Source organism: Lagopus leucura, unplaced genomic scaffold (genome assembly GCF_019238085.1).
Source record: "Lagopus leucura isolate 7727_CA_CO unplaced genomic scaffold, USGS_WTPT01 Super-Scaffold_100017, whole genome shotgun sequence".
Lineage (NCBI taxonomy): Eukaryota > Metazoa > Chordata > Aves > Galliformes > Phasianidae > Lagopus > Lagopus leucura.
Window position 1 is genome coordinate 7718885 of NW_024962271.1, and position 25525 is coordinate 7744409.

Genomic DNA, 25525 nt, shown 5'->3' on the forward strand with positions numbered 1-25525 from the left:
AGGATAATCATCTACTGCTAACAATATTATTTCCTTTCCCTCTCCCCTCCAAAAAAATTCTTAATTAGGTATTTCACTTTAAGTTCTGTAGCGGTTGTCACCCTGCAATACTCAGCAAAACTTAAAAAAAAAAAAAAAAAAGTCACAGTTCCTGTGAAACTCATTTTTCCCTCCAAGCTGGTAAAAGAACCAGTTGCATTGCTATCAGAAAGTAAATTTCTCTTTAAATCACCTAGCATAAAATGACAAAAAACATCACATTCACTCTTTGAAAAGCAGAAAGAGGATCCATTACCAGTCATTATTTGCCTAGAATTATGGATTCATACTCCTTTCCTCTCACTGATATTGTAACTACCTTCAACTATGCCAGTAACCATCTCAGCACTCATGGGCTGACCTCTTTAAAATAGCTCAGAAAACAACAGCAAGTAAAAAAACAGAAAAAGCAAGAAAGTAGATTAGACATAAGAAGTACTAAAGAACAAATAAGAATAACTCCAGGGAATGTATGCCATGCTACAGCATAATGACTACTCTGTTTTCAGGACAGCACTAAAGCTCACCTTCTTTCATTTTCAGAAAACTGTAAGTCCTACTGTAGACAGCTTCACCTTCATAAAACCACAGCAAAGGAGAGTAAAAAGAAGGCAGAATCTTTTCAAGGCGTACAGATTTTGGTTTGTTTAGTTTTTTGTTTTGTTTTAAATGTTCCTCCACGTAAAGAAAGAATATTCTCCTTCAACTATACAAAGAATTAGCATGGTCTCACAGACTTAAGTTATGCAGAAGAACTGGACAGGTGACTACAGTATTCCTTATCTGTCTGGTGTACATTCAATCAAATTCACCTTTGACAATTTATTACAAAACAATACTTACAGATTCATTATTTTCATTGAGATCCATGTTTGATCTTTTGTATGTCTTTTCAAGAGAGGAACTAGAAGCAGTATGGCCTAGGAAGAAGAAATTTTCAAGTTATCTCAACACACGAAAAACCGCCATTATTATTTACAGCCATGGTTACCAGTGGTTTTGTTTCATTCCTGTATCATTTGCTAATAGTAAAAAAAATAATTAAAAAACCTTCATCAGGATGGAAAATTGCATGCCTTCTAATGGACTTGAATCACTACAAGTGGCACAACTCGTAAATCCTACAGTTTTACAACTACTTCTGTTTAAAATAAACCCATTCAAATGCAAAAACAACAGTAATGCATCAAACAACTAATTTCAATAATACCTAATGCTATTAAGCACATTAACAAACACCAATACAACTCACAGTTTTTGTCTTATGCACTACAAAAAAAAAAGAACAGCTCAAAGTATTCCTGCATCTGGTGATTTGATGACTGTGAAGTCAAACACCTGTCGTTAACAACACTGTTTGATTCGATCACTGGATTCAAACTGAGACGGCAGGCTCAGTATGGCCAATCAGAGATATACAACATACTGCATGTTTCTGACATAGTGTCCCCACCTGCTTCAAGTTTCATTGGTACATTCTCTTGCAACCACACTAGCCTGAAAGCAAGTGCTGGATTAACAATTTCTACTGGAGGAGAATCAACATTTAAAGATGTCTGGTTATCTTGTTCTTTCGTTGGACTTTGAACATTCTCTTTAGCTTCCTCAAAATGAGCAAACTTCTTTAAGACAAGATCATCATTAATGCATACCTAAAAAAGAAAAGATGATCTTTGACCAGTACCAATATCACATACTTTAGAGTATATTTCAAGCTTTAAACAGTAGTAACACTTAAGCAGTATCAGTGCTTTTTGAGTAATGTTAAATCCAGAATAGGAAGCCATATCTTCCAGTACCTTCTCAAAATAGATTTTAATTAGCTGTAAATTTCATGCTTCTCCAGAAAATTTTGTATTCCAATAATCTTTTCTGTCAACCCTAAACATTCAAAACTACTAAGAAGAAAAGCAGGTTATTATTTTGATTCAGAGGGAATCAAAGTGTGGCAGACAAAACGTATTACTATACCAAAACTCCAGAACTCTACTGGCTCAGAGATCAGTGACTGTATTAACAATTATGATTCTGAACCGATGGAAGGTCTCAGACTTCACACATACCTGAAAAATTATGGTCTATGGCAAAGACCACAACTCTAGGGCTGAAAGTTGGCAGAACACTCCAAAAAGATGCAAATGAGTTGTTTCATAACTACAGTATGGCTGCATAAGCTTGACAGTAGCCACAGTAAAGCATTAGCAGAAGTTTCACGTTTTGGCAACTGGAGCTAGATTTTCCCCAAGATTTGAGGATGAAGTCTTAAGCAAAAGCAAGCATGAACTGATATTTAAAGATTTTTCAATTAGTCAATTGCAAAATACTATTTAAAAATACCAGAAAGGCAAAGAAGTGCACTAAATAATTCACTTAGCTGTCCATTTCAATTACCTATTTGCATATTTTTATTTTTAAAGTTACATCTCACCATGGGTGCACAGTGATTAGGCACAAATAAATTTTAATACTTCTTGAAGAATATCAAAGACATTATTCCACCTTGTTTTAAGCAAAGAAAATATTCTAATGGTTTAAAACAGGCACCAGATTCTGAAATATATGCAGTTTTGCTACATAGTTCAGTGTTATAACCTCCAAAAACAGCTATACATTACAGCTGGAAGAAATCCAGTAAAACACAAAAACAAACAAACATACACAAACATAGAAAATAAAATAGTACACAAAGCCACACCCAGAATAATTGCAGGTCATCCAAAGTTACCTCCACTAATTCTATTCTAAAATGAAAGTGCTCTGGTTTTAACACTATCAGCATCCACATATTTTTTTAAAAGTCTCTTCCTAATACAGATACCCTTATATTTGCTTCTTTTTTAGAAAATAAAAGATTGGAATAATAATTAAGAGAGTAACTTACTCTCTTACTTCAATTTTTAATGATTATTTAATGATAAAGAAATATCTTTAATAAGTAACACAGCACTTACTATATCTGACAAATGACAAAACTCATTACTAATGCTTTTCAGTCTTAAAAATTGCAGAATTATGATTTTTACTGTAAAGCGTACCAACGGGTTTGTAGACATCGAAGTATCCTACCTTTTCATCTTCTATTGTCACATAAAGAATAACATGAAATGTATCATCTTCCACAGAACATAACTTCGCTTTGATTTGTGTAGTTGCTAAAAAATAGCAATAAACAAGAAGTCCAGTATTTTTCAAGCACACAGAAATAGAAAGAACGATGAGATGAGTGTGATCTATTACTTTCAAGAGAAACTAGTACAAATGTTCTGATTTTTTAAAGGAACAGCAATTTTGCAATACAGCAAAAAAACCTTAACGTTAGAAAAGCATTGCTCTCAGTCTCTGAGGGAAGACAGAACTGGAAGAGACCAGTGACTGGTCCACAGACACCAGTCACAGTCATACACCAGAAGTGTTCACATTCTACCCTCAGATGAACAATGCAGAGTACAAATGCATACTTTCCTTCTTTGAGACTTTTTCTGAAAGAAAGTATATTTGCACATTTGCAAAGTTTGGTTAGGATATTAATTAAAAAAACCCTAACAAATAAATGATGTCTGTTACAAAATTCTTAAGTATTTCTCCTGCACACACTACTGATGTACCAGCAATAATAATAATATTTAAAAAGAGCATAATATTGCTTACCACAGCCTGGGAATGTTTGTGGAATCAAGTTAATGTTGCTGGTGCTGCCTACTACCCTCTGCATAGCAATATTTGACACTTAGATGTGCAAACACACAACTTAAATAATGGAAAGTGCCACATTCCCACTATGGTATGAAGTTATTAGTCTTAACAGTCCTTACTGTTATTATGAACTCAGACACTTCTTCCCAAATATCATTTTGTATAGAGTACACTGTACTTGCAAGGAAGCAGGTAAGAAGCCTTTCAGTAGAAGCACGTAAGATCAGACAAACTCAGCAAAGAACTGCTTTGAAAAATCAAAAGCTCTCTCATACCAAAACAGCACACTTGATATGAAGAAGTCTGGATGAGCTACTGAAACACCACACATGATTAAGGACACAAACTGAGCAGAGAGCAAACCATTCTAGCTTACTTAGAAACTATGCTGAGCACAATCCATTTAATAATGTAACTATAATCAAGATAATCTCTTCTGAGCTGGTGTTTTATATTCTTGTCACACAACTAGCAAAAACAGCTTTAAGGCTGATTCAAAGAATTATGCTGAATACAAAGAAAGGCACCACTGTTAAGAACAGTTGTTATATGAGTGCTACCTTATTCAACCCATCCAAAAAACCCACAGAAAGACACTTGCCACATTTTATACAGAATGGAAGCCCACAGTACTCAAGACGCACGACTACATGTAATCTTGACTAAGTCAACTCACACAGACAAAAACAACCACACAACTCATTTCTATTAAGAATTTAGTGAAAATTAAAAATGAATACATATTCAAGTACCGTGTTTCTCTGGTAACTTATTTTTCCCCAAAACAGAAGTGCCAATTTTTACAAGACTTTTACCTTCCAGAAGACTTTGAAAATACCGCGTAGCAGCATTATCCCATCTTTTGGCTGGTCTAGGAAAAGAAACACAACCAGTTATCCCACATTCACACCATCACAAATTCAAATGGTAATCTGAATAGTGAGGCACGTATCCATCGAGTCCTGCTAAGTCTCAAAACCTGCATCTAACAAAAACATAAGCAGAAACTTAATACTCTGAATATAACTCAGGTTTTGATTTATCAATTCATTCCTAGAACAAACTACTTGAAAATTATTGGATATTGCTTTGCCAATATATGATGGATACATCCAACACAGAACAAACTAGTAAGAATAAAGTAGTATAATAAGAAACAAAAGCAAGAATCCACTTATAGAACACATCAATTACTTGAAATCAGTATTGAACAATTTTACAATGAGCACTTTATAAACTCTGAAATTCTAAAAATTTGAAGTATTGCAACAAAAACTTAAATTGTCATTGCCACCTTCTGCAAATATAAAATATACAGATTCTAACAAAAAACAAATATACTCAGGTTCCCTCTATTCATCTACTAACCTCTCAATAATTCACAAAAATAGCCCACTCAAGATGCTATTCCTATCCAAACTAAGTTACTATTTTTTCTGACAGAGTATGCAAGTAAAAGATTTTTTCTTTCAAAGTGTTTAAAAAACCACCTGTTGGACTACATTTAGTTTTGAACATCCTTTAATAACAGAAAACAGTAGTTTCCTTGCTATGAAGTCATACTCCGACCCCACAATATAATCACATCTGAAAATCTTTGACAATGACATTCTGTAATTTAAAATAAGAACATTCAAATGTTTCCCTTTACCAGCAGACTCTAAAGAAAACCTTTTCTCCAGTCCTCCAGAGCTGATACAAAGATGACAAATACAACAGGAGACCAAACCATTTCAAGAAGAGAGAGAAAAACAAAGCTATCTAAAAACATTATTAGAATTTCCATTCTGGCAGAATGTGTAATAAGCACAAACAAGACAGTCAGTAGTGAGATGAGCACCCCAAGAAAGAACACAGAAGGATAACTGGCAGAGAAGCTCATGTGCTAGCAACCAAGTAACACAGCTCTAGGATGGTAAACAAAAAACAAGAACTGCCAAATGCTCATCAAAATATTAAAAGATTCAAATAGATGAGAAAACAAACCCCAAATGATTAGGGAACAAATTTTATTTATGAATTGCTCTTGTTAAAAAAAAAAAAAAAAAAAAAAAAAGATGTTTCATTCTCAAATGAAATTTTACGTCTGAGAAACGCGTGACAAGAATACAATTACGGAACCCTACTTACACTATTTTTGCTGTATCTTCACAGAGGTTGACATGCAAGGTCACAGGCTTTGTGCGATACAATCCACATTTTTTTGCTCTAAATGGGATTTGCATAAATTCTTCCACTGCAACTCGAACACTTAAAAACAAAAAACAGAAATAATCTCATTCTACAGATTACATTCTGTAGAAGTCACAGGCATTTCAAATACATCCTTTCATTATCCTACGCGACAACACAGTTCTTCTAGATGTTTGGCTCCCACCGTAAAACTCTGCACTCCCTATTTAGCAGAGAAAGTTCAATTTAAAGTCTTTTCATGATACTATATGTATGCTTTCTGGCACTGCATAAGCCATTTGACAATTCTTACTCTTCAGTAAAAAAAAATAATATATGATTAAAACTAAGGATAAAATTAATATACTTATTTGCGTTTGTACTCCTTACTCTTAGAAAAAAAGGTATTATTTATATATTGGTCCAGACTCTAGTGAAAGCAACACAATTATCCCTTACACATGACTTGGTGGGAGACCAAATAACAAGAAACCAGTAAGTAACCAGAGTAACCAGCAAGACATCATCTAGAGCAATCTTGTAAGACCCATATATTATCACTCTTCTTCTAATTTGTTTTACACTGAAGCAGTATATTATGCATTTAATTCTATGAGAACACATTTTAAACTTATGGCACAGTCAAGTTGCTTTCTGATACAGAAAGATTCAATTCAAAACTATCTTTAACTTAAGATTATAAAATATTTATCTCTTCAAACAAATAAGTTTTCTTAAAAAACACCTGGTAAATGCTCTTGTTGGATATCTCGTTAAGTAAGTAAATATTAAATATAGCTGAGACATGGAAGAGATTAAGATACGTTTTAAGATTTTAGAAACAGTGGGTTACATGGTGTTTGTTTGTTTTTTAAATGAATCCCCTTAATAACAGAGGAAAGTACATTTCAGCAGTGCTAACTGGCAGTCATATTTCAATCATCACTGCCATATTTGAATCTCCAATGATAAAGGCTAGCAGTTTCTTGTGGACTCATTCCAATTAAGCCAGTAAGTTAGAAAAACAGTCACAGTATTTTACATGCATATAACTGTCAAAAAAAAGAGACACTTACTGTTTTGATTTAACAAAAACATACTTTGCATAATCCACTAGAAAACATTCTATTTGATAATGGTCTGCACAGTACATGATCGTCTTAACAACTGCTCTACACCAGCACTTCAGCTCCTCGCTGAAAACCACACAAAGCTGAAAAAGAAACAAAACAATGGGTTCTCATGATCTGAACAAATTATACAGTTTACTTAGTGGAAAAACATGGTACTTTCTTTACAGTCCTAGATTTACTTTGTAAACTGCAAGCATTATGGCTTATGTAGTTATGAAGCTACGTATAAGAAAAATAACCCATACTGATACAGATTTCTATTTCACAGCAACAATTTCAAAAATAAAACAAGCAAAAATTAACATATCTTGGATACTTCTCCCCTAAACCAATGTAAATAACACATTATTTCTTTTTATGTGTAGGACACATCAATGATTTTACCTGGTCTTTTTCTAATGTTATTGGCTTTACTTCATCTTCACAAGCTTTGTCATAGAACTGAGTCATTTCTGCGTTCAGCTTTTTATACTCTATTTCATCAACTACATGAGGCCCACATCCTTTCATAGTAACCCAAAAGCAACCTGGATCTTCAATCTGGTGTAAAAGGCAGACAAAAATAAATAGTATTATCTCCACCTGAAGTGATAGAGTGATAGGATACTTCTAAGAACACCTGGGCAGTAAATGTAAAAATAAGATGCAGTCTTTACTGAGGTACCTTAAAGTTATGAGAAATAACACTGAACAAACAATATTAGTAACAAAACACCTTTCAGGATCAAAGCTTTAGTTCAGTAACTGATTTCTCAATTTGCCCTATTCAGTACCACGATACCATATCCATTCTGAAAAGCTGTAGCATTATTTAATAGGCTTGTTAACTAAATATAATGAGAGTTAACTGCAAACACATAAGCTTTTTACTTGAACATTACCTCTGAAGTATGCAAAAAAAAACACCAATACATTTTCTTCATGTTCAGAGGGTCTACAAGACAGCTCATTTAAAATAGAGCCACAGCCTGCTCAACTTTTTAAAGTATTTGCATACCAGTTTTTCAGATAATAAGGGTATTCAACATTTGAGGAAAATAAATTTCTGCATTACGTCCTACAGGATTCAGTAGAACAGCAGATGCTATATTTAAAATTATGCAGGATACCTTCCATTTTAAATTTTAGCTGCATCCTTACTAACTTCTTTTCAGAAGAAATCAAGACAAAAATCGAAGTGAGAAAATTTATACAATCCACATATATCCCTACCACACGTATAAGAAATGACTACTGAACAGAAATAAAGGCATCATCTTATTTGCAAATCTGACTTCCAATTTCATTGAAATAAACACTGACCACCTTAACTTCCAAAAATATCAGCATACCCGTAATACGAAGACTTCCATAATGCCCAGCCGTTGAGTCTTCTTCAACACTACAAACAAACAAACCAACAAACATTTGGTTGTCTACATTAAAGCTTTCATTTGCTTTGAAGCACAGCTAAGAAGTACACAACAAATACACATTTTTGCTACTTTTGTACAAAGCACTGCGTTAGGCAACTAATTTACATGTATAAAAGACTTATTACATTGAATCCTAATTGATATTTGCCATCCACTTATTCATATGCTGAAAACTGATTGTGTAACAGAAAATACTTTATCCTCAACCTGCCTGCACTCTACAGGCCATTATTTTACTCTCAAAGGCCAAGGTAAGTATTTTGGTTAAAGGATTGCTACAACCTAGCTACCTGGCCAACCTACACCAACACCAGAGAGAAACTCAAACATTACTATAAAGAAATAAACACAGACATGAGTCCCAGCCTCAATCAGTTTTAATTACCACATATTTCTACTTGTATTTCACACCATGCTCACGTGGAACAGAATTACGGCACGCACCACCTGCTATATCAAACTACGTACATTGCATTTCACAGACCTGCACATCACAGCACCGTTCCTCACAGCAATGCTCAGCCTGCTTCTTACAAGAATTCACACTAGGGTAAGAGGGTTTAAGAGGGTCTCAGGAACGATAAGCCAAGCCAGCAGCTTCAGCTTCCAAAGCCACCACTAAAACCGCTCATACAATAACTCCTGCTAAAATACATTGCCCATAACACTCAACCTATCTTCTTTATGTCTCCCTAAGCATAAAGGACATAAGTACCTATCAAGTCACTAAGGCCAATGCACACACAGAAAAAAAGCTGGTTCCCCTAATAAACAGCCACTCCATTACTAAGAGAAAAATGAGGACACAAAGGCTTGCTCCCAGCCATCACCCAACACCACTACTCACCTCAGAAAGACACGAGATGACTGCAAGTGCTACCTTAAGGAGAAGCATACAGTTAAAAGGTGAAAAGACCTTCTGACAACACAGGTCTGACACAAGCACTCTAAGAGCTGAGCCCTGCCCTTACCTTCCTCTGCCCTCCCAGCCCCACTCCATCTCACAAAGGCACCTCAATGGCACAAGGAAGCACACAACACAAAAAGTACCGATAAGAAACAGTATTTTCTCCGTTATTCCAATCCTCACTTTATACATTAACGTTACACTCTCCCTCAGAGAAGTAAAAACCTTAGCCACACAATGCTGGAGCACCTGCACAGACCTCAGCATTACCACAGGAAGTTCCACGATCTTCCAGAAGCCCCACCGCCTCCCGCGCTCACCCCAAAAGGGCGGGACGCGCCCTCAGGCCGAGCATGCGCAGCTCTGCCTTACTGAGGTACGGGGAGGAAGAGGAGGTGCGAAGGCGTCGTCAGGGCTGGAAGTGACTTCGTTTTCGGCTCGTTAAACGCATTGTTGTGGAAATTATCGCAACAGGTGAATGTCTGGCCTTTTTCCTGGTCGGGCGCTTGGGCTCGGAGGGATGATGCTTGTGTGTGCCGCTGCCCGTGCCTCAGGTTGAGTTTAGAAGGGCCGTAGGAGAGCTGAGAGCAGCCGGAGAGGGCAGGCAGGGCTCGTCCTGCGCGGGCTGCTCGTGCTGCCGTATGGGCCTGTAATGATCTGTAATGGCCAGAGCCTCTGCGGCAACTCCTTTCCCCTCAGAGTCTCTCAGTCGGAAGCACAGCATGTGTTGAAAGACTTACGGAGGCAGAGGGAGATTTCACCCGGTGTTTCTCTCCTGGAATTCAGCTATATGAATTCAGAAGAGCATCTCCAACAGAATATGACTGTTCCATAACATCACAATCTGTGAGAAAGCACCTACATCTCTTTTGATTATTATTCACTGCTGTATGCTCACCTTTTCATCCAGGCTTTCTTTTTTTTTTTTTCTTTTTTTTTTTGCTATCTGATATGTCTGTGCAAGGCTGCCTGGTCAAAGTTCCAGCCCAAGGGCAGCAGGTGAACATGCAGCTGGAATCTGGTCTGTTTCTTACAGTGCCTCAGTATTTCAAATCCACAGTTCTAACTGCCACTGTTTTTAACTTAATGCTACAAGATACTTACTGTCTGCATATTGTAAACCATTTATGTTTCTATTTGACAGTTATGTTCATTTTTAAAGCAAAATAGTATCTTTTCTGTTCTTCTTGTTGTTGTTTGGCCTTCAAGCTCCCCCTACTGGACCCTTTCACTTTTACTAGTGCAAAAAACAAGATCCAGGAGACAATGTGGAGAGGCAGATTTAAGCAGGTTCAGTATTGAAGTCACTACTCTTTGACATGCAGTAACACTTAGATAACCTGTAGGAACATACTGGTACAACCAACACAAGGTACAGAACAATAAATAACGATCTAGAAGTCTGTCCGTGAACTGGGAAAGACTATATTGCAAAAATTAAAGCATCTTCTTTATTATCAATTATCATAGAGATACGGTATTTAAATAAATAGCGTATCTTCTCAGCGTAGTTCATCAAACAGCCCTGCATGGAGTAACTTTGAAGCCAAGATACTCGTATTAGATGTAAGAAAAATACTGATAGCCATGCTTTTTCCTCTTACCTACCTAGTATTACAGTGCCTGGTGTTAATCTCTAAGAGCTAAAAATCATGTCAGAGGGTAACACTGGATACATTCTTTGCTTCTTCCACTCTCCATTTTTCTAATTTTCCTGTGATCTTCATGTTCTAAAGAATTAGCCAGAATATTGTGAAGAAGAACAGCAGCAAGGGACTTCTAAACCTAGAACCATCTGAGCATGTTCAATAAGAGAAAAAGCAGGAACATTTTTCCAGTCCAAATGAATGCTACAAACAAATTCAGTAGAAAGAAAATACTACAGAAAATTTTATTTTAATTGAAATACAGAACAAAAGTTGAAACAAAGCTTTCAGAACAGCTTTACTGTCTAATCACAAGTCATCCTTCTTCTTCCAGATGAAGAAGATACCGCATCACAGCTCCATATGCTCCACTTACTGCTCCCTGCCCCCAAATAAAACATCAAAGAGTAGCTGACGTTCCTCTGCAGTCTTTAAATCTCAAAGACATGTTAAGAAGTATTATGTGGGACGCTGAAATGTGGAAGTAGTTGTTTTCAAGGCAGTACATTATGAACTGAAGTTTTTGAAATCTTTTTGGAGCTGAAAATTCATTTTTTCTTTTAAAATTACTAGTGACTTGAAGGTAAAGGTTAGAATGAATAAAAAGAATGTTTGCACTCAATCTGATAGATGATAGTTTATATCTAAATCATCTCTACCTTTGAAAATTGTGATGTTTTGCATAAATTATCATTAACATAAACTATTTTATCAAATATAAATATTGTTTATTGTAATAAATATTTCATAGAATCATAGAAAGGCTTGGATTGGAAGGGACCATCCAGTTCCAGCCCCTTGTTGTGGGCAGGGCTGCCCCCACCAGCTCAGGCTTGGGCACCACCAGGGAAACCACAGTGTCTCTGGCAGCTGTGCCAGTGCCTCACCACCCTCTCAGTAAGAAATTTAACATTAGCTAACACATCTATATATATGCGCATACAGTTTTTCCAGAATATGAAATATGTCAATAAGAATGGAACAGGAGATTCATTCATTTCTAGACCTATGTTAGAAGAATAGTAAAATAATTCTTCAACTCAAAACATGCCTGTTTTGAACATACGATATACTTTAATTTTCAGTGAGAAAAGGACCTCTGTGACCCAACAGACCAGCTGGAATACCACTACTAATATGTAAGTAGAATAAGTTGGTAACTGCTCAGTATAATTGGTATCAAATCACTTTCAAGTTTCTCCAGGTAATTCAATTGGTGATTGTGTTAAATTTTCAGTAGCTTCTGAAGGTTATAACTGGCACAACTACGCAATTTCAAAGACTCAAAGAATTAGATACACAAATCTAAAACCTACAATCACATGAAATGCTTTGGCAAGGAATATTTAAGTCTACTGTCCTGAATACTTGGAAACTGTTAGGAACAATGAGAAACACAGTGAATGTGCATGTAATGAAACATATTCTAGCTTTAAACCAAATACATTATAATCTACTATTGTAGTTTGAACTATCAGTGTTTATCATCAACGGATTCATATGTTTATATTTTGCTTGAATATTAACATAGACAGCAAGACTTTTGGTATTTTTTATTACTATCCTGTGAAATATACTACCCCCTTTCATGAGATCTTCAACCGTCTTATCTGTTGACAAAGTTATTTTCTTTTCACCTGTATAATCTGGGTCTTCTGGATATAACTCATCACCTGAAGAAAACAAACAGAACAACGTTTAGTTACAGAATGTCTGTCTTACTCTGCAGCTGTTTGATTGAGTGATACTTGCAATTTAAAAAAATATTTATCAGGACGTGAGATTAAGTGGGAATAGATTTGATGAGTAAATAGTCTCTAAGCATCTTCATATTTAATATTACAGCCATATATTCCTAAAGTATCTGTCAGTGAACAGTGCACATGTTTCAGAGCTCTTGCTAATGCTAACATGCTGTAATCACAGCAGTTATATCACTACACTGTGATTGAGAAGACTTGTGTGGTTGATTCACTTGCCCTTACAAATGGATAACTTAAGTCAATGAAAATTCTCATTGAAAAGAACTAAATCTGAGTTCTAATATATCCTTCATATTTAAAAAAAGAAAAAAAGTTAACAATTTCTTCATAAATCTGTGTATCAACGGTAACCATATGAAACAATGAAATTAGGGGTAAGAGCAGAAATCACCATGCTGCCCAAGTGGTCCAGGAGCTCATTTCTGACAGCAGCCATTATCAGCTGTATCATAGCAGCTGGAGGGTGGCAGAAGAAAAACAGTAGGAAATGAGTGCGATGATGTGACTTCTGAGAGGTTTTTCCCTCAGATACAGACTGGCTTATGAAAAGTGGCTCGAGTATTTATCAATTCCCAAAGGTTTTATATACTTCAAAGAATCTTTATCTGCTTTCTTACCTGGTAAGAGCTGAATTAAGCCATCTGCAGCAGTTAATGTCACAGGCAGCCAACATTCGCATCCTTCTAGAGCTCGATCAGTGTTGAACTTGTGTAAATCATTCAGTGAGGAGAAGTTGCACAGCCTACATAATTCATAGAACTGAGGTGGAGCAAGCCAGATTTCTTGAGATTTAAAGCGTTCAATAGCTTCTTGGGGGGATGCCCACTGTTTGAGGAAAACAAACCTTGAAACAATAGCTTCAGCAGCAGACAAAATTAGAGTAAGAAAAAGCTTTAAACAGCCTTAAGTTTTCTGAACACAATAAAAGTCATATGTAAACTATATCAATAACAGGAGTCAAAAACTTACTAAAACATACGGACAGTAATTTGTAGAAATTACATTTTTCCAATAAAGTAAATAATTTTGAACTTTAAATGCAGGCATACAAAATTTGGAAACTAAAATGAAGTCTGGGTTCAAGACTAAGAGTGTGCTCCAACAAAAACTGAGTCCACGCTGTATAGCACGAATACTCAGCTACTTGCAGTAAATAAACATGGTGTGGTTCTGCAAGTATAAACTATTTGTCTTGTTTTGTCTAGCATGCTGAATTTGATAACACAAATGTGTACATCAGCATCTGCTGTACAATTCTGCCACTATTAGCAAAACGTTATAGCATGAACTCCTTTGAAAATAAGATCTTGGGTGCTTTTACATTTCTATACCATATAGAGGAGGTAGATTCGCTCCTTGTCATCCCAGAAGGCAGCACTGGCAGAAAGCTGGCCGGCAGCGCACGCACCCCCGGGGGAAAGGCGGGGAGGCCCGCGGGGCAGCTCCTCGTGCCGCCGTCACGGCGCCCGCGTGGCCGCGAGGTGAAACCCGGAGCGTAGCGCGGCGGGGGCGGCTCCCGCAGCCCTTACCAGGAAGGCCGCGATCTCCTGGTTGTCCTGCGAGGTGTGCGGCGGCCGCGCCTCCAGACAGCACAGGTAGAAGGCGGTGTCGTAGCGCCGCCCGCCGCGGCCGGCCCTGCCCACCGGGGTGAGCCAGTTGCTCCACTCCTGCAGCGCCCATATGTCGGGGACGCAGTCCAGGTGGCGGCAGAGCTGCAAGAAGCAGGCGGGGTCCTCCTGCACCCGGCGTCGCCACTCGCCCAGCTCCGCGGCGGACAGCGATCGCTCAGCGGGCAGCGACGGGGCCGGGCCGTTCCCTTCCCGCGGCCCGCCGCCCGGAGCCAGTAGGAGTATTCCCGCCTCCTCGAAGGTCTCCCGGATAGCGCAGATTCGGAAGGCGACTTCTCCCGGCAGCGGCGAGCCCAGCTGCTGCCGGTCGGTGGCGAAGAGCGGGGCGCGGCTGCTGCCCGGAGGCGGCGGCCGGACGGCGCCCAGCCCGCAGCGCGGCAAGGCGGGCAGCAGCCGCAGCCACTCGGCCGAGAAGTCCGCCGCCTCCACCAGGCCGCCCGGGAACACGTGCGCGTTGGGCATGAAGCCGCTGCGGGAGCTCCGCTGCAAAAACAGCACCTCGTAGTCACAGGGCCCGAGCGGACAGGGCGACCGCCGCCCCGGCGTGCCCGCCGCCAGTAGCACCGACGCCGCTTCCCTCCAGTGCCGCAGCCGCGGGTTCATCTTGGGCAGACAGGAAGCGGCGGCCGCGATCGCCCTCCGAGGTCGCTCGGGCAGCACCGCCGCCTGTGGTCTCGGAGGAACCACTGCAGGCACGGGCGGGAGCGCCGTGCGCGCCCCTGCTTGCGAAGGTTGAGGGGATGGAATGGCAGCTCGCGTGACGGAGCCTGTCAGCCAGCCGGCAGCGGCCCCAGTCCTCGGTCCTGATCGGTCCTAATCCCGTGATTACTGTCCGTGCAGTGAAAGGCTTAAGGAAACGCAGAGAATTTGCAGGCACAGGGCAAATGGCTGAGAGAAGCGAGGAGATCGCTGTCACCTCACTTGAAAAAGTAAAAAAAAAAAAAAACCCAACAAAAAACCAAAAAAGAGGCAGTTTGCACTTCCTGAGTTTTCACAGCACCGAGAGTTTTTACAACAGGACGAGAAATGTGTCGAGCTGTTGGTTGCCTCGAGTGGTGCTGAAGGGACAGCGGTTGCAGCCCCGGGAATCAGCGCAGGGTCAGGAGCCGAGAGCTGCCATTCGTAATCGGAGTGCTGCGAGTGGCCGCGGCTGGCCTCGGGGCAATCCCCTTCTCTGTGTTTTACGTTAGGGCATGACAACAATCGTGTTAGTTCTTCAGTTAAACGTTCCACACCTCGGGTTGTCTGAATGTTTTTTCTATCAGCCTTTGAAGAGCAGGGCTTCTTCAAGATTTTAGCTAATCTTTTATTAGAGAGCTTTTTTGTTTGTTTTGGAGGCTCTGGAGTACCTTGACAACTGAAACATGTATACATATATATGTGTGCTCAGGCAAGACAGCAAATCTTTGAAAATCCTTTGAAGAATAATTTTATTTTAGGAAACATTTCAATTTGATCACTTAACTTTGTGTTAAATTCCTCAATCATAGAATGAATGTGTAAGGAGGTTGAGAAATTTTGTAAGAATGATGTGTCCATGTGTACATGTGTAACATGCACAAATGTCAAGCTGTTCATCATCATTCTGCTGCTGATTTGTGTTTGGCAAATACTCATGTACCTTCTCATGCCTCTGACAACCACTGCATTTTATTTTCTCTTTGAGCATGTACTTAATCCTCATGAGATGTGAACCATCACTGAAGTGTTTAGAGGCAGTTGAACCAGTGGGATCGCAGAATATACCAATTGGCAAAAAAATAATTCAGCACAGACACAGCTGGATCCTGAGTTCATCCCGATGCTAGGCTGCAGACGGCAGAGAATAGGTCAGCCACTGAGCTGATTATGCAGAACTGGGGCAGAGCAGCAGCTACAATACAGCCAGACAGTGCTCACGTTTGCCCTCAGTCTCCCCTTTCTTTGTGACCAAATACATATGGAAAAACAGGACTTCCTGTGGCCTCTTTTTTCATACTAGCTTAACCACTATTGCCCATCAGTGATTACCATCTTAGGCAGTGGAAATGTAAAGTACATGGCTGTTCCCATTTCCTAAACATTTTGAACCTCAAATCATAGAGTTTTTGTTATGCTTGTTTGCCTTTGCATTTATTTTATTATTCATCTTGTAGGAATGTGCTTTGTCTAAAAGTTGCTTTAGTGGTAAAATATTAATAAACTATATAGGTTTTCCAAGACTTAATGTCCAACAAGCATGACTGCTGATCTAAAAGATTTAAGATCCATTATGTCAGATAATAATAGTATGAAGGCATTTTAAATAGAAAGTAGTCATGTCACATTATTTTGCAACATCTTCTAGGAAAATCTGCTAGAGAATAGTGCAGATTGTATTGCTAAGCTTCTAAACAGCATCTCATCTATTTTTATTTTATTTTTTTATTTTTTTAACTCAGAGTGGTCTGAAGAGTTGCCAGTAGTAGGGTGCCAACAAGCCGGAATATCCTGGATAATTCCTTCAGCTGTACTGCTATACAGCGGTACTAAATTTGGCAGATCTGGTTTCATAAGTATTCTTTCGTGGGTGAAAATGTAGTGTGTTTAGGCTGGCATATGCACTGCTTCCTCAAGCGCGTATAGAATAGAGGGATTGTGGCAGAGAAATAGTTGTAGTCATATCATTGCTTATCAATGCTATAAGCATTGCTTTATCAATGCTATATGCATTGCCATATCAATGCTATAGCATTGCTGGCAGTCCTTTGGGACTGAAGACAGCCAAATGCAAATGCCAATTAAGACGGATTGATTATTCTCCACTCCTGTTGCTGCATTTTACCAGACAGTCCTGGGGTATGGAAGGCACCTCCATCTGCAAGGAACTTCCTCTCAATGGGGTCTTTGAAAAAGTAGTTCAATATTATTTCATGACAGAGATGAACCACCTCATGCAAGATTCCAGAAGCAGATGAATACGAGGTTCTGAGGATGAACTGACTGACACTCAGAAACTCCTTGCACAGAGATCTAGGACGCAAAGCATTGTTTTACTTCCTCCCAGTTTCCTACTAAGAAAGGCAAAACCTAAGCACTGCAGATGTGCATGCATGTCCTCTTTGCTGGTTGCTGAAGATAGCTCAAATATGGAAAATGTCCTGAAGCCAAACTAGATTTAGGTTAAGTATAAAGCACGCTTTTATTCATCTCCAAATTACATAATTTCTTTTTTCAACATATTCTGCTGAAATGCAGAGTTCATCTCATTGGGACTTAAAATTTTGTATAACGTTAAGAGTGAGTTCAGAAAGAATGCAAAATCTGAGATACTCTTTTATTCAGGAAAGCCAGCCCTAAAATGAGGCTAAATTATATTGCATGTCTGCTGAATGATAAATCAGTGCAAATCACACCACTTTAAAAGTTAATTATAGATGAAAAGTAAGGTCCATCATTATTTCACAATCTAATTTGATTTACATACTGCCCTGTGACTTGGATATGATTATTGGAAGTCACTTTAACTTGCATCTTATAGATGTTTTGTCCCCATGCAGGTTTAGTGCCTAATATATCTATCCAAATGTTACAACTGCAAGTATCAAAAAATGAAGAGTTTAATGACGATGTTTTAAACTGTCTTTTTTCAAAATGACAAATTCTAAAGCTTTTAGATTAAGTTCATGAATTACAATGAATAGGCACACTTACTAACTAAAATAAAAAATGAATTATAAACTGTACACTTTTCCAAGTACTGTGTCCAAAATGTGAATAAATGTCAAATCTCAACAGTGAGGGTTTGTAATTTAGCATCATTAAAATTTATAGTAACCTTCATGCCAAATAATTTCCAACAGATCAAAGCAAATCACAAAACTAGGTTACAGATAGCATTAAAACTGGAAATGTTCTACCTCCAACAGACGCATGGTGGATTAGATCTTTCACGCAAACTGAAATTATGGTTCTAATTCTGCAGCCTTTAATTACACGAGCAGTCTTTACACGTGTAATTTCTCACGAACAGTGATGGTGTGCATGAGTAATGATCCAGACAACTCCATCTGGGACCCAGACCTCAAATGTATGTTTACATATAAAGTTACACACACAGCATATTAGATTCAGTTGCTGAAGAGTACATTTTTGGTGTGTGGTGCTACTTCCTCAGTAGCTTTACATTCATAGTTAAATATACTGTCTTCTTTTCTCATTTCCATCTTTCACACTCTTTCCACTCCCAAAGATTATGCAGTTTATACACTACTTCATGATCATTCAGAGGAATTGCATTTGAATTTTTAAATAATTATTTTTTCTTAAGATAGTTACACATAGCTGTATGGTGTCTCACATAAAATACTTTAAATATTTATGTATTTATGGAAAAAAAACCACCATGATTTTCAAAGTCATGTTTTAGGCTGTATAATTCCATAATGCTGATACATCAATGAATTCAACTGCACGTATTCTTTGAGCATTTGTGTGCAAGTGACAGACTTGACTGATGGTATACTTCATGGACTTTTTTTAAATGCAGAGTGTTTAGTGAAAAACTGACTAAAATAAGTTCCAAGAAGGTGAAAGACACATGTTGTACATTTATTCCATGATTATTGTGCACTGAATTAGAACTAGCTTTTAGAGGATTTGTTTCTATAATTTGGTGAAGATGTTAACAGTAAGCTTGTGATAAATAATGACATGTAATAACAGTGTAAATAAAACATGCAATTCAGTAAAAAAAAACAGACAAAACCAAAATAAAATAAAAACAAAACCAAAACAGTAACAACAAAGGAAAGCCCGCAAATGACACTGTAGAAGTGGGTTTCTGCCTGGAAAACCACTCTTGATTTTCTGACAGAATCTCTAAAACAGAACAACATAATTGCTTTTTCTAGCTGGCCTCCACATTTCACAGAATTTCAGAGAAGCTGTAATTTTGGTTCTGCTTCCATGGCTTCCAGGTGCACAGCTTCCAGGGCATAGCTTTTGTGCTTGGCTGTATAGGATTCGGAGGAGCACCGCTGTTGGTTACATGCCATGTGACTTTTCACCTTCTTAAAGGTTTATTCAGTGGTAGCTGATTAAGCTGTGTTTCCAACTGCATTACAACACTGCAGCAGGTAGCTGATGACAGATTCCATCCTTCTGGGATCACTTCATCTCAGTAGTGTGAAGCACAGAAAAAAGGAGCTTTCTTTCAAGTAAAATTGATACTAACATGTAGCTAATTAAAATGTTTTTGACAATTTTACTCTTATTTTGTATATAGTTAATCAGAGAATGGGTAATCAGCTCCAGTCAGATATGCTGTATTTTCCTGGTCACTCTGGATGGATGTAAGACATTACGTTCTTACAGAGAAGTCATAGCCTAATACCCTGATGCTGTTTTTTGCTATTTAACAAAAAAAATACTTTGTGTACATAAAATGAAGACAGTATTGCACACATCTGTCTCCTTTCAGTACCCTGTCCTTCCCTCAGCACATACAGACAATTTTATGAGAAAGATTGTCTTTTCTAATCCTACTTTTACTGTATGCTTACCATAGCAAATGCTGCTCACGTGTAGACTACTATTTTGTCCAGATCTCTTCCCGCATTAAAAGACTTACATAATCGTATTGAGAGAGAGCACTTAGAGATCTATAATCCACTGGTCTTCCTGAATGACTTTTTACATAATGAAAATCTGTGAAGGGTAAATATGTTGAGTAGGAGTTCCATTAGCACTTAAATATAATAGATTTCTGGAAAATATTCATAAATAAAGCAAACCTTGTATTATAAGATGGAAAAGAAACCACATAACCAATCCTTTCAGACTGTAAACAGTGAGCATGTGTTTAATTTTCAGTCCAGAAGCTAATGGTATCAGCCAGTTTATTTGGTTGTTAAATAACAGCATTCCCATAAAAGAGCTTCCATGTTTACTGAAAGAATTTTGAAACCAATTTTAATTCATAATGCTGTTAAGTTTAATGTGATGTTTAGGCTGCAAAATGAGGAGAGTCACTTAATTGTGATTCTGCATTCATTTTGTTAGCAAATCACAAAACTAGCATTTTCTTACATTTTATGGCCTAGGAGTCCTGGAACAAAATTACATATTGCTGCATTTAGCAGACATCAGATAGTTTGATACAACTGCTGATCATTGTTGCTATCAATACCACAGGACTAAATTTTATACTCCTTCAAATGTGTCTATCTTTTGTTAAAGTAAATGCTAGAAAAACGAGGCAGCATTTGGATCCTAACACAAGACGCGTGCATCTAACCTAAAATGTTCTCTAGATTTCAACTTTCAAAGCCAGTGTTTGAGTATTTACTCAACACTCCTGAGCAAGCAGTGCTGAAAGCAACATCATGCCTGCTATCCTTAAGGCAGAGATTTTTTGACTTTTCAAATGCCTGATTTCCCTGCTTTATAAATTTAGATACATTGCTGTATTCAACTTGGGTACACGAGAAGGGTGTGTTTATTTAAGGAAAACTTAATATGAAGGCTTAGCATGTTTGCTTAATTTCTGTAGTTGAAATAGGAACTTTTTCTTTAGAAGAACTCATTGAAAAGGTGCATCAATATTCCAGTTTTTGTTTGCTTTTAATCACTGCTGCAAGCCAACCATTAAGTTACAAGAACATACTTTATTTGAAGTTAAATAAATAGTGACAATAACATTTCATTCAAGTGTAGAAAATACCACTCATGCACAGGCAAAAACAATGTAATTCAAGTCAGCAATAAGATTTCAGTATACAGCAAATTTAGTGTGTGTCCTATGAATAAGGACAAAAAAACTGACGTAGAACAAGATTCAAATTAAGCAGTGAGCATCTTCATTTGCAGTGAAAACACAGTGACATTCTCATTCACTGGTCAGCAGCAGAGTATCTGTATTCTTGTCATGCTAAATTCAGAATATTTGAAATTTGACTTTTTTATTTACAAAAATAGTTTTTCCGTTTTCCTTCCACTCACACTCCAGTGGGAAAAAATCTGTGAATCTAGCACACTTATTTCTAAACTAAAAAAAAACATCAATACTTCTGGCCAGTGGTGTTTCATATTGTTTTGATTTGCGTACTCATGCTCCTGAACTCTGTCACATTGTGCATACCCTTGTATCAAGTGTGCTTTTCTTAACAGGAGATTAATAACAGGAACACTATCTATTTAGAAGAGACTGTAACAATCCTCTTAGAATTCTACTTCATCTTTTGATTTCATCTATAAGAAAATATAGAACAAATAAACAGTGGATAAATCTGCAGCCACCTTTGTCTTAAGATTTGAAAAGACATTATTTTTTCAAAGTTCAGTCCTTTACTAACTGTGTGCACACTCAAATGGAGTAAAACTTACATAATTACCAAGTTTTCAGGTCCTGTATTATTGAAAATAAAATAAAAAAAAGTAATGGACTGAAAATTTCCAGCTCATAACTCACTGTGGCTTGCTTTTGAAGATAAGCTTTAAAAATCCCTCTATACAAACAACTGTTGCTAAACATTACATCCATTTAGTACAACAAAATACAAAATAATGAATGCAGTAGATGTTATATTACCATGTTTTTTATCCAGCAGAAACCTGGCTTGCATTACTGGGGTTTTCAGAACATGAGTTGAAATTATCTGATATGACTTTTCCAAGAAGTGAAGAAAGAAGTTCAACTTCTGATGCACCTTCATGGGAACTAAGTAAAGGAGACTGCAGTGAGTGAAAACACCCACAAACCCTTAGTGACTAGTGGTGGCCATCCTTAACAGTACATTCTCCTGCAGCTTTTGCTGTATTTTCCATAAATGTGTTTACTCAGTATTATTGTGAAAGAGTTCTTCACATTTAAATCAAAACACAGCTATTACATATCATATGTGCCTAGACAGACTGAAGCAGTAGCACCAATTAAAAAAGGCCTTGCTGTTTAAGAGCGCTGCTTAATTTCTGTAGTTGAAATAGGAACTTTTTCTTTAGAAGAACTCTGTACACACCTAAGTTACCTGTGTACAAAACACATCCTATGGAATGAGTGAAACACTGTAGAAAGGAACGTAGAGTCTTATACATTAATTCCTGTGTGAACCATGTCTAGATTGGATCAGTGTGCATAACACAGTTCAAGCCTTCACTTGGCATTTTTTTTCCTCACTAGATTCAATTTGTTACGCACTTTTTTTACCCAAATCCGGTTTTATTACATATTAAAAAGTTACCTGCTGCTGTTCTTAAAAGTTTTGTCCTCAACTCAAAAAGTTATCACCTGTTCAAATATGTTGGTAACGTACTTCTGTTCACAAAGATTATTTTCTAGTAACTTCACCAGACGTATCTGATTATTACCTTTTGATAATGTGTCCATAGTAATTGGTGTGGCAGACTAATTATGTATTAAAACCCCCATGTGATCGGGTCTCTATAACTCCCTGTGGAGTGTCTCATATGCACTATAATGTCTGCACTAAGCATTCTTGAATGAATGGCGTGTATTTACATGAACAGAACAAATCTCCATAAGCTACATAATGAAGAACATTAACACGTGAGTCCTTTTACAAGACATAACAGTGCTTCTCTGCAAAGTTAATGTCCCCTCAGTTCTACATTTAAACAGGCAATTTTTAGGTAAATGCTGGGAAAGTTTTCTGCTGCTCTTGCTTTTATCCTCCCAAACTGCAGGGTATCCAATTGGACCAGATATGTGTCCAGTACCACGGACTTCCTCTTTCCCAGATGATTTCTCAGAAATGAATGAGAGATGAAACAGATTTTTTTTTAGCTTTATCTGGATTTCTGCAAAGACCTCAGGAGTTTGTATGTCAAGAGGCCAAAGTCTCTGCCTGTCAACATGAGAGAGGATCTCTTTCAAGATGACTAGAAAGGTCTGCTTTCACAATGCATCACTGCTGTTTGCCAAACTATTGTCAAAAATTATTGCATCTGTTGTAGGTGGATTCACTGCTCCTCATCTCATAGTTAATTGAGAAGTTCAGACAGATTGCATCTACAGAAAGAATCTGAACCAGTGACAAGAATCAGCCTTTCTGCAGGGGGAGACAAGATCATGGTTAACGTGGAAGAAAACCACAGGGCTTGCTAGCATTTTTCTGACTACGCAGCTCTCCCTTTTCTCTCTCAGGATGTGGAAAGCCATCAATATGTGCTGTGCCAACCCTGGTCGCTGGCTTCTATGCAACCCAGTCTAAAGCTACAAACTGTACTTGCTGAATATTGCTAGTTTTCTTTGTTCTCCTCCACACTTCCCCTTTCCCTGATCATTAACCTTTGTTGATATAGACATTTACATTCCCTTATTGGTGCGTCCATTCTTCCCTTTTTCCTCCACTGAAATAATATCTTGCATATTGCTGAAAAAATTCTCAATCTATTCTATTCACTGTCATGCAAAACACCTGTGTTGGCCTCCAAATTCGTGTCAGTCAGAAATATTGTAAACAGTGAGCAGCAGCAAACTGCAGAGCCTGTTCAAGAACAAAAAATGCAGGCTTCTGAGAGTGATGATCTATTAATAGCAGACAAATCGCTGTTATAGCCAGTAGTGATAATACCCTCAATACTTCACAGTTAACCCTTACAAGTCCAGCTAATGAATACATCCTAGTTTGCAGGCTGATTTGCATCTTTTTCTTCAAAAAGCATGAAAGGAACTGTGCATTTCAGGATTTAGAGAGGCAAAAGTTTTTCGTTTCCAAGTGCTAGGTTTAGATTCTCAGTGCACCCAAGTAACAAGAGACGCGTGGCACGAAGCACTTTCGGGAGGCCCTGTGAGAGCTCTCCAGTGCCAGCACAGTTTATGAGAGTTTTACCACACACACTGCCAGCACGATAGCAATAATGAGAACAGCAGAGAAAATAATCCCAGCCAGAACTTTGCTGATATCGCAGAAGGATTTATTTTCCTCCACAGAGATCATGCCAATGGAAGAAGCGCCCACGCTGATGGTGGATTTGAGTTCAGCCCCAGGGTCTTGCTTAGCCTCTACTGTCCACTGGGGGACATTGACCTTCATTTCCATCTCGTACATCATTTCTCCTACCTGGTTGATTTCGTTCTCTAGGTCCTTCAGATCCACCACATCTATGTTGTGCTCAGCCTCGTACTTCATGTTCTGGACGCTCATGGCCCGGGCAGCCACGCCGGAGGTGCCCCCGCTCATGCCCGTCTGGATCAGGTGCTTTTTGGGGACGTTCAGCGGGAATTCGTGCCCCAGCTCCAGCGCTCTCCTCATGTCGATCTCCAGGATCTCTAGGCACGTGGAGAAAATCACCCATAGTCTCTCGAACTCGGCTTTGTCCTCCTTACTCACGGTTTTGTCCCTCAGCACCGTGGTCAGCTTGTTCCTGTTAGCCACCGCCAGCTCCTGGGCTTTCTGCCGGGTCTTCTTCAACTCCTCGCGCAGGTTCTGCGAGTCCGAGGTGCCGCCGATGGTCAGCACCATGTGCCGGTAGCAGGCGGTCACCCTGCTGAGCGCGTCCAGCAACGCCTTGCACTCCTCCTTCACCATGGTCCCGCCGTCCGGGCGCCTCCGCCGCGGTTACCCGGCCTCGGGAGCGAGGAGCTGCCCAGCGCAGCCGCTACCAGCACGCATGGCGGGAGGCAGCCCCGGGTCGCGCCCGCCCCGCAGCCCCTCAGGCGGCGCCGGCCGCTCCGGGCTCGCGGGGCGCGGGCAGCATCGCTTCCCCTGCTACCGCCGGCGGGCAGCACGACCGAGGCGAGCCATCCCGCAGAGCGCCGGGCGTCCGCCTATCGGGCCCCGTACTTTGACGAGTGCCAAACACGGGGCGAAAACAAACCCAAAAGCTAAAGCGCTGGCTCTGGAGAACGGCGGCTCCCCCCGCCCGCCGTCTGCACGAACCCGATCCGGCTGAGCCGGGTCCAGCGCGATCACATGGCGCCGAGCGGGGAGCGCCCGCGGCCTCCGGGCGCGGCCCGGGCCGGCCCTATAAGCCCTCGCAGGCTCCGCCCCCGCAGGTTCCGACCCCCGGCGGCCGCCCGCTTCCTCGTTCGCTTCCCGCCGCTGCCCGGCCATTGGCTTCGTGCGGCGCCGCGCCGGCCCGCCCTGGTTCCCGGTAGGGCTCGGCCGAGGCGCGGGGCGGTTAGGGGGGGCGGCGTTGGCGGGGCGAGG

General features: G+C 39.4%; 4 protein-coding genes across 6 annotated transcripts in view; 1 reads left to right on the top strand and 3 right to left on the bottom strand.

Annotated features, from left to right (window-relative positions):
* Window positions 1-223: 223 nt before the first annotated feature.
* On the bottom strand, window positions 224-9621 carry TDRD12 (tudor domain containing 12). Its single transcript, XM_042877288.1, has 10 exons — window positions 9609-9621; window positions 8369-8418; window positions 7422-7577; window positions 6981-7117; window positions 5863-5982; window positions 4548-4603; window positions 3106-3191; window positions 1493-1691; window positions 883-959; window positions 224-232 (listed from the first exon to the last, which is right to left on the bottom strand). The coding sequence occupies exons 2-10, from the start codon at window positions 8387-8389 to the stop codon at window positions 224-226; spliced, it is 861 nt and encodes a 286-aa protein (XP_042733222.1). The 5' UTR covers window positions 8390-8418; window positions 9609-9621.
* A 1604-nt stretch (window positions 9622-11225) lies between these two features.
* Window positions 11226-15004, bottom strand: NUDT19 (nudix hydrolase 19). The gene is made up of 3 exons (XM_042877056.1): window positions 14298-15004; window positions 13386-13593; window positions 11226-12678 (listed from the first exon to the last, which is right to left on the bottom strand). Exons 1-3 carry the CDS (start codon window positions 14997-14999, stop codon window positions 12452-12454), a joined length of 1137 nt encoding a protein of 378 aa, XP_042732990.1. The 5' UTR covers window positions 15000-15004; the 3' UTR covers window positions 11226-12451.
* Window positions 15005-21002: 5998 nt separating this feature from the next.
* Window positions 21003-24957, bottom strand: LOC122183364 (regulator of G protein signaling 9 binding protein). Its single transcript, XM_042877253.1, has one exon. The coding sequence runs from the start codon at window positions 24902-24904 to the stop codon at window positions 24191-24193; it is 714 nt and encodes a 237-aa protein (XP_042733187.1). The 5' UTR covers window positions 24905-24957; the 3' UTR covers window positions 21003-24190.
* A 436-nt stretch (window positions 24958-25393) lies between these two features.
* The window catches only part of ANKRD27 (ankyrin repeat domain 27), a 42087-nt gene continuing 41955 nt past the window's right edge, over window positions 25394-25525 (top strand). For all 3 annotated transcript variants that reach the window (XM_042876897.1, XM_042876894.1, XM_042876896.1), the window contains exon 1: window positions 25394-25469. The gene's annotated coding sequence lies outside the window, so the exon portion shown is untranslated. The remainder of the gene's footprint in view (window positions 25470-25525) is intronic.

Coding starts and splice junctions, on each gene's coding strand:
- NUDT19 (XM_042877056.1), bottom strand. CDS start 14,999: ATGAACCCGCGGCTGCGGCACTGGAGGGAAGCGGCGTCGGTGCTACTG. Junction 13,594..14,297: donor AGGAGATCGCGGCCTTCCTG/GTAAGGGCTGCG, acceptor TTCCTCAAACAG/TGGGCATCCCCCCAAGAAGC. Junction 12,679..13,385: donor CTTAATTCAGCTCTTACCAG/GTAAGAAAGCAG, acceptor TGTTTTCTTCAG/GTGATGAGTTATATCCAGAA.
- TDRD12 (XM_042877288.1), bottom strand. CDS start 8,389: ATGGAAGTCTTCGTATTACGG. Junction 5,983..6,980: donor GTTTTTGTTAAATCAAAACA/GTAAGTGTCTCT, acceptor TTTGTTTTTAAG/TGTTCGAGTTGCAGTGGAAG. Junction 960..1,492: donor ACCAATGAAACTTGAAGCAG/GTGGGGACACTA, acceptor TCTTCTTCCTAG/GCCATACTGCTTCTAGTTCC.
- LOC122183364 (XM_042877253.1), bottom strand. CDS start 24,904: ATGGTGAAGGAGGAGTGCAAGGCGTTGCTGGACGCGCTCAGCAGGGTG.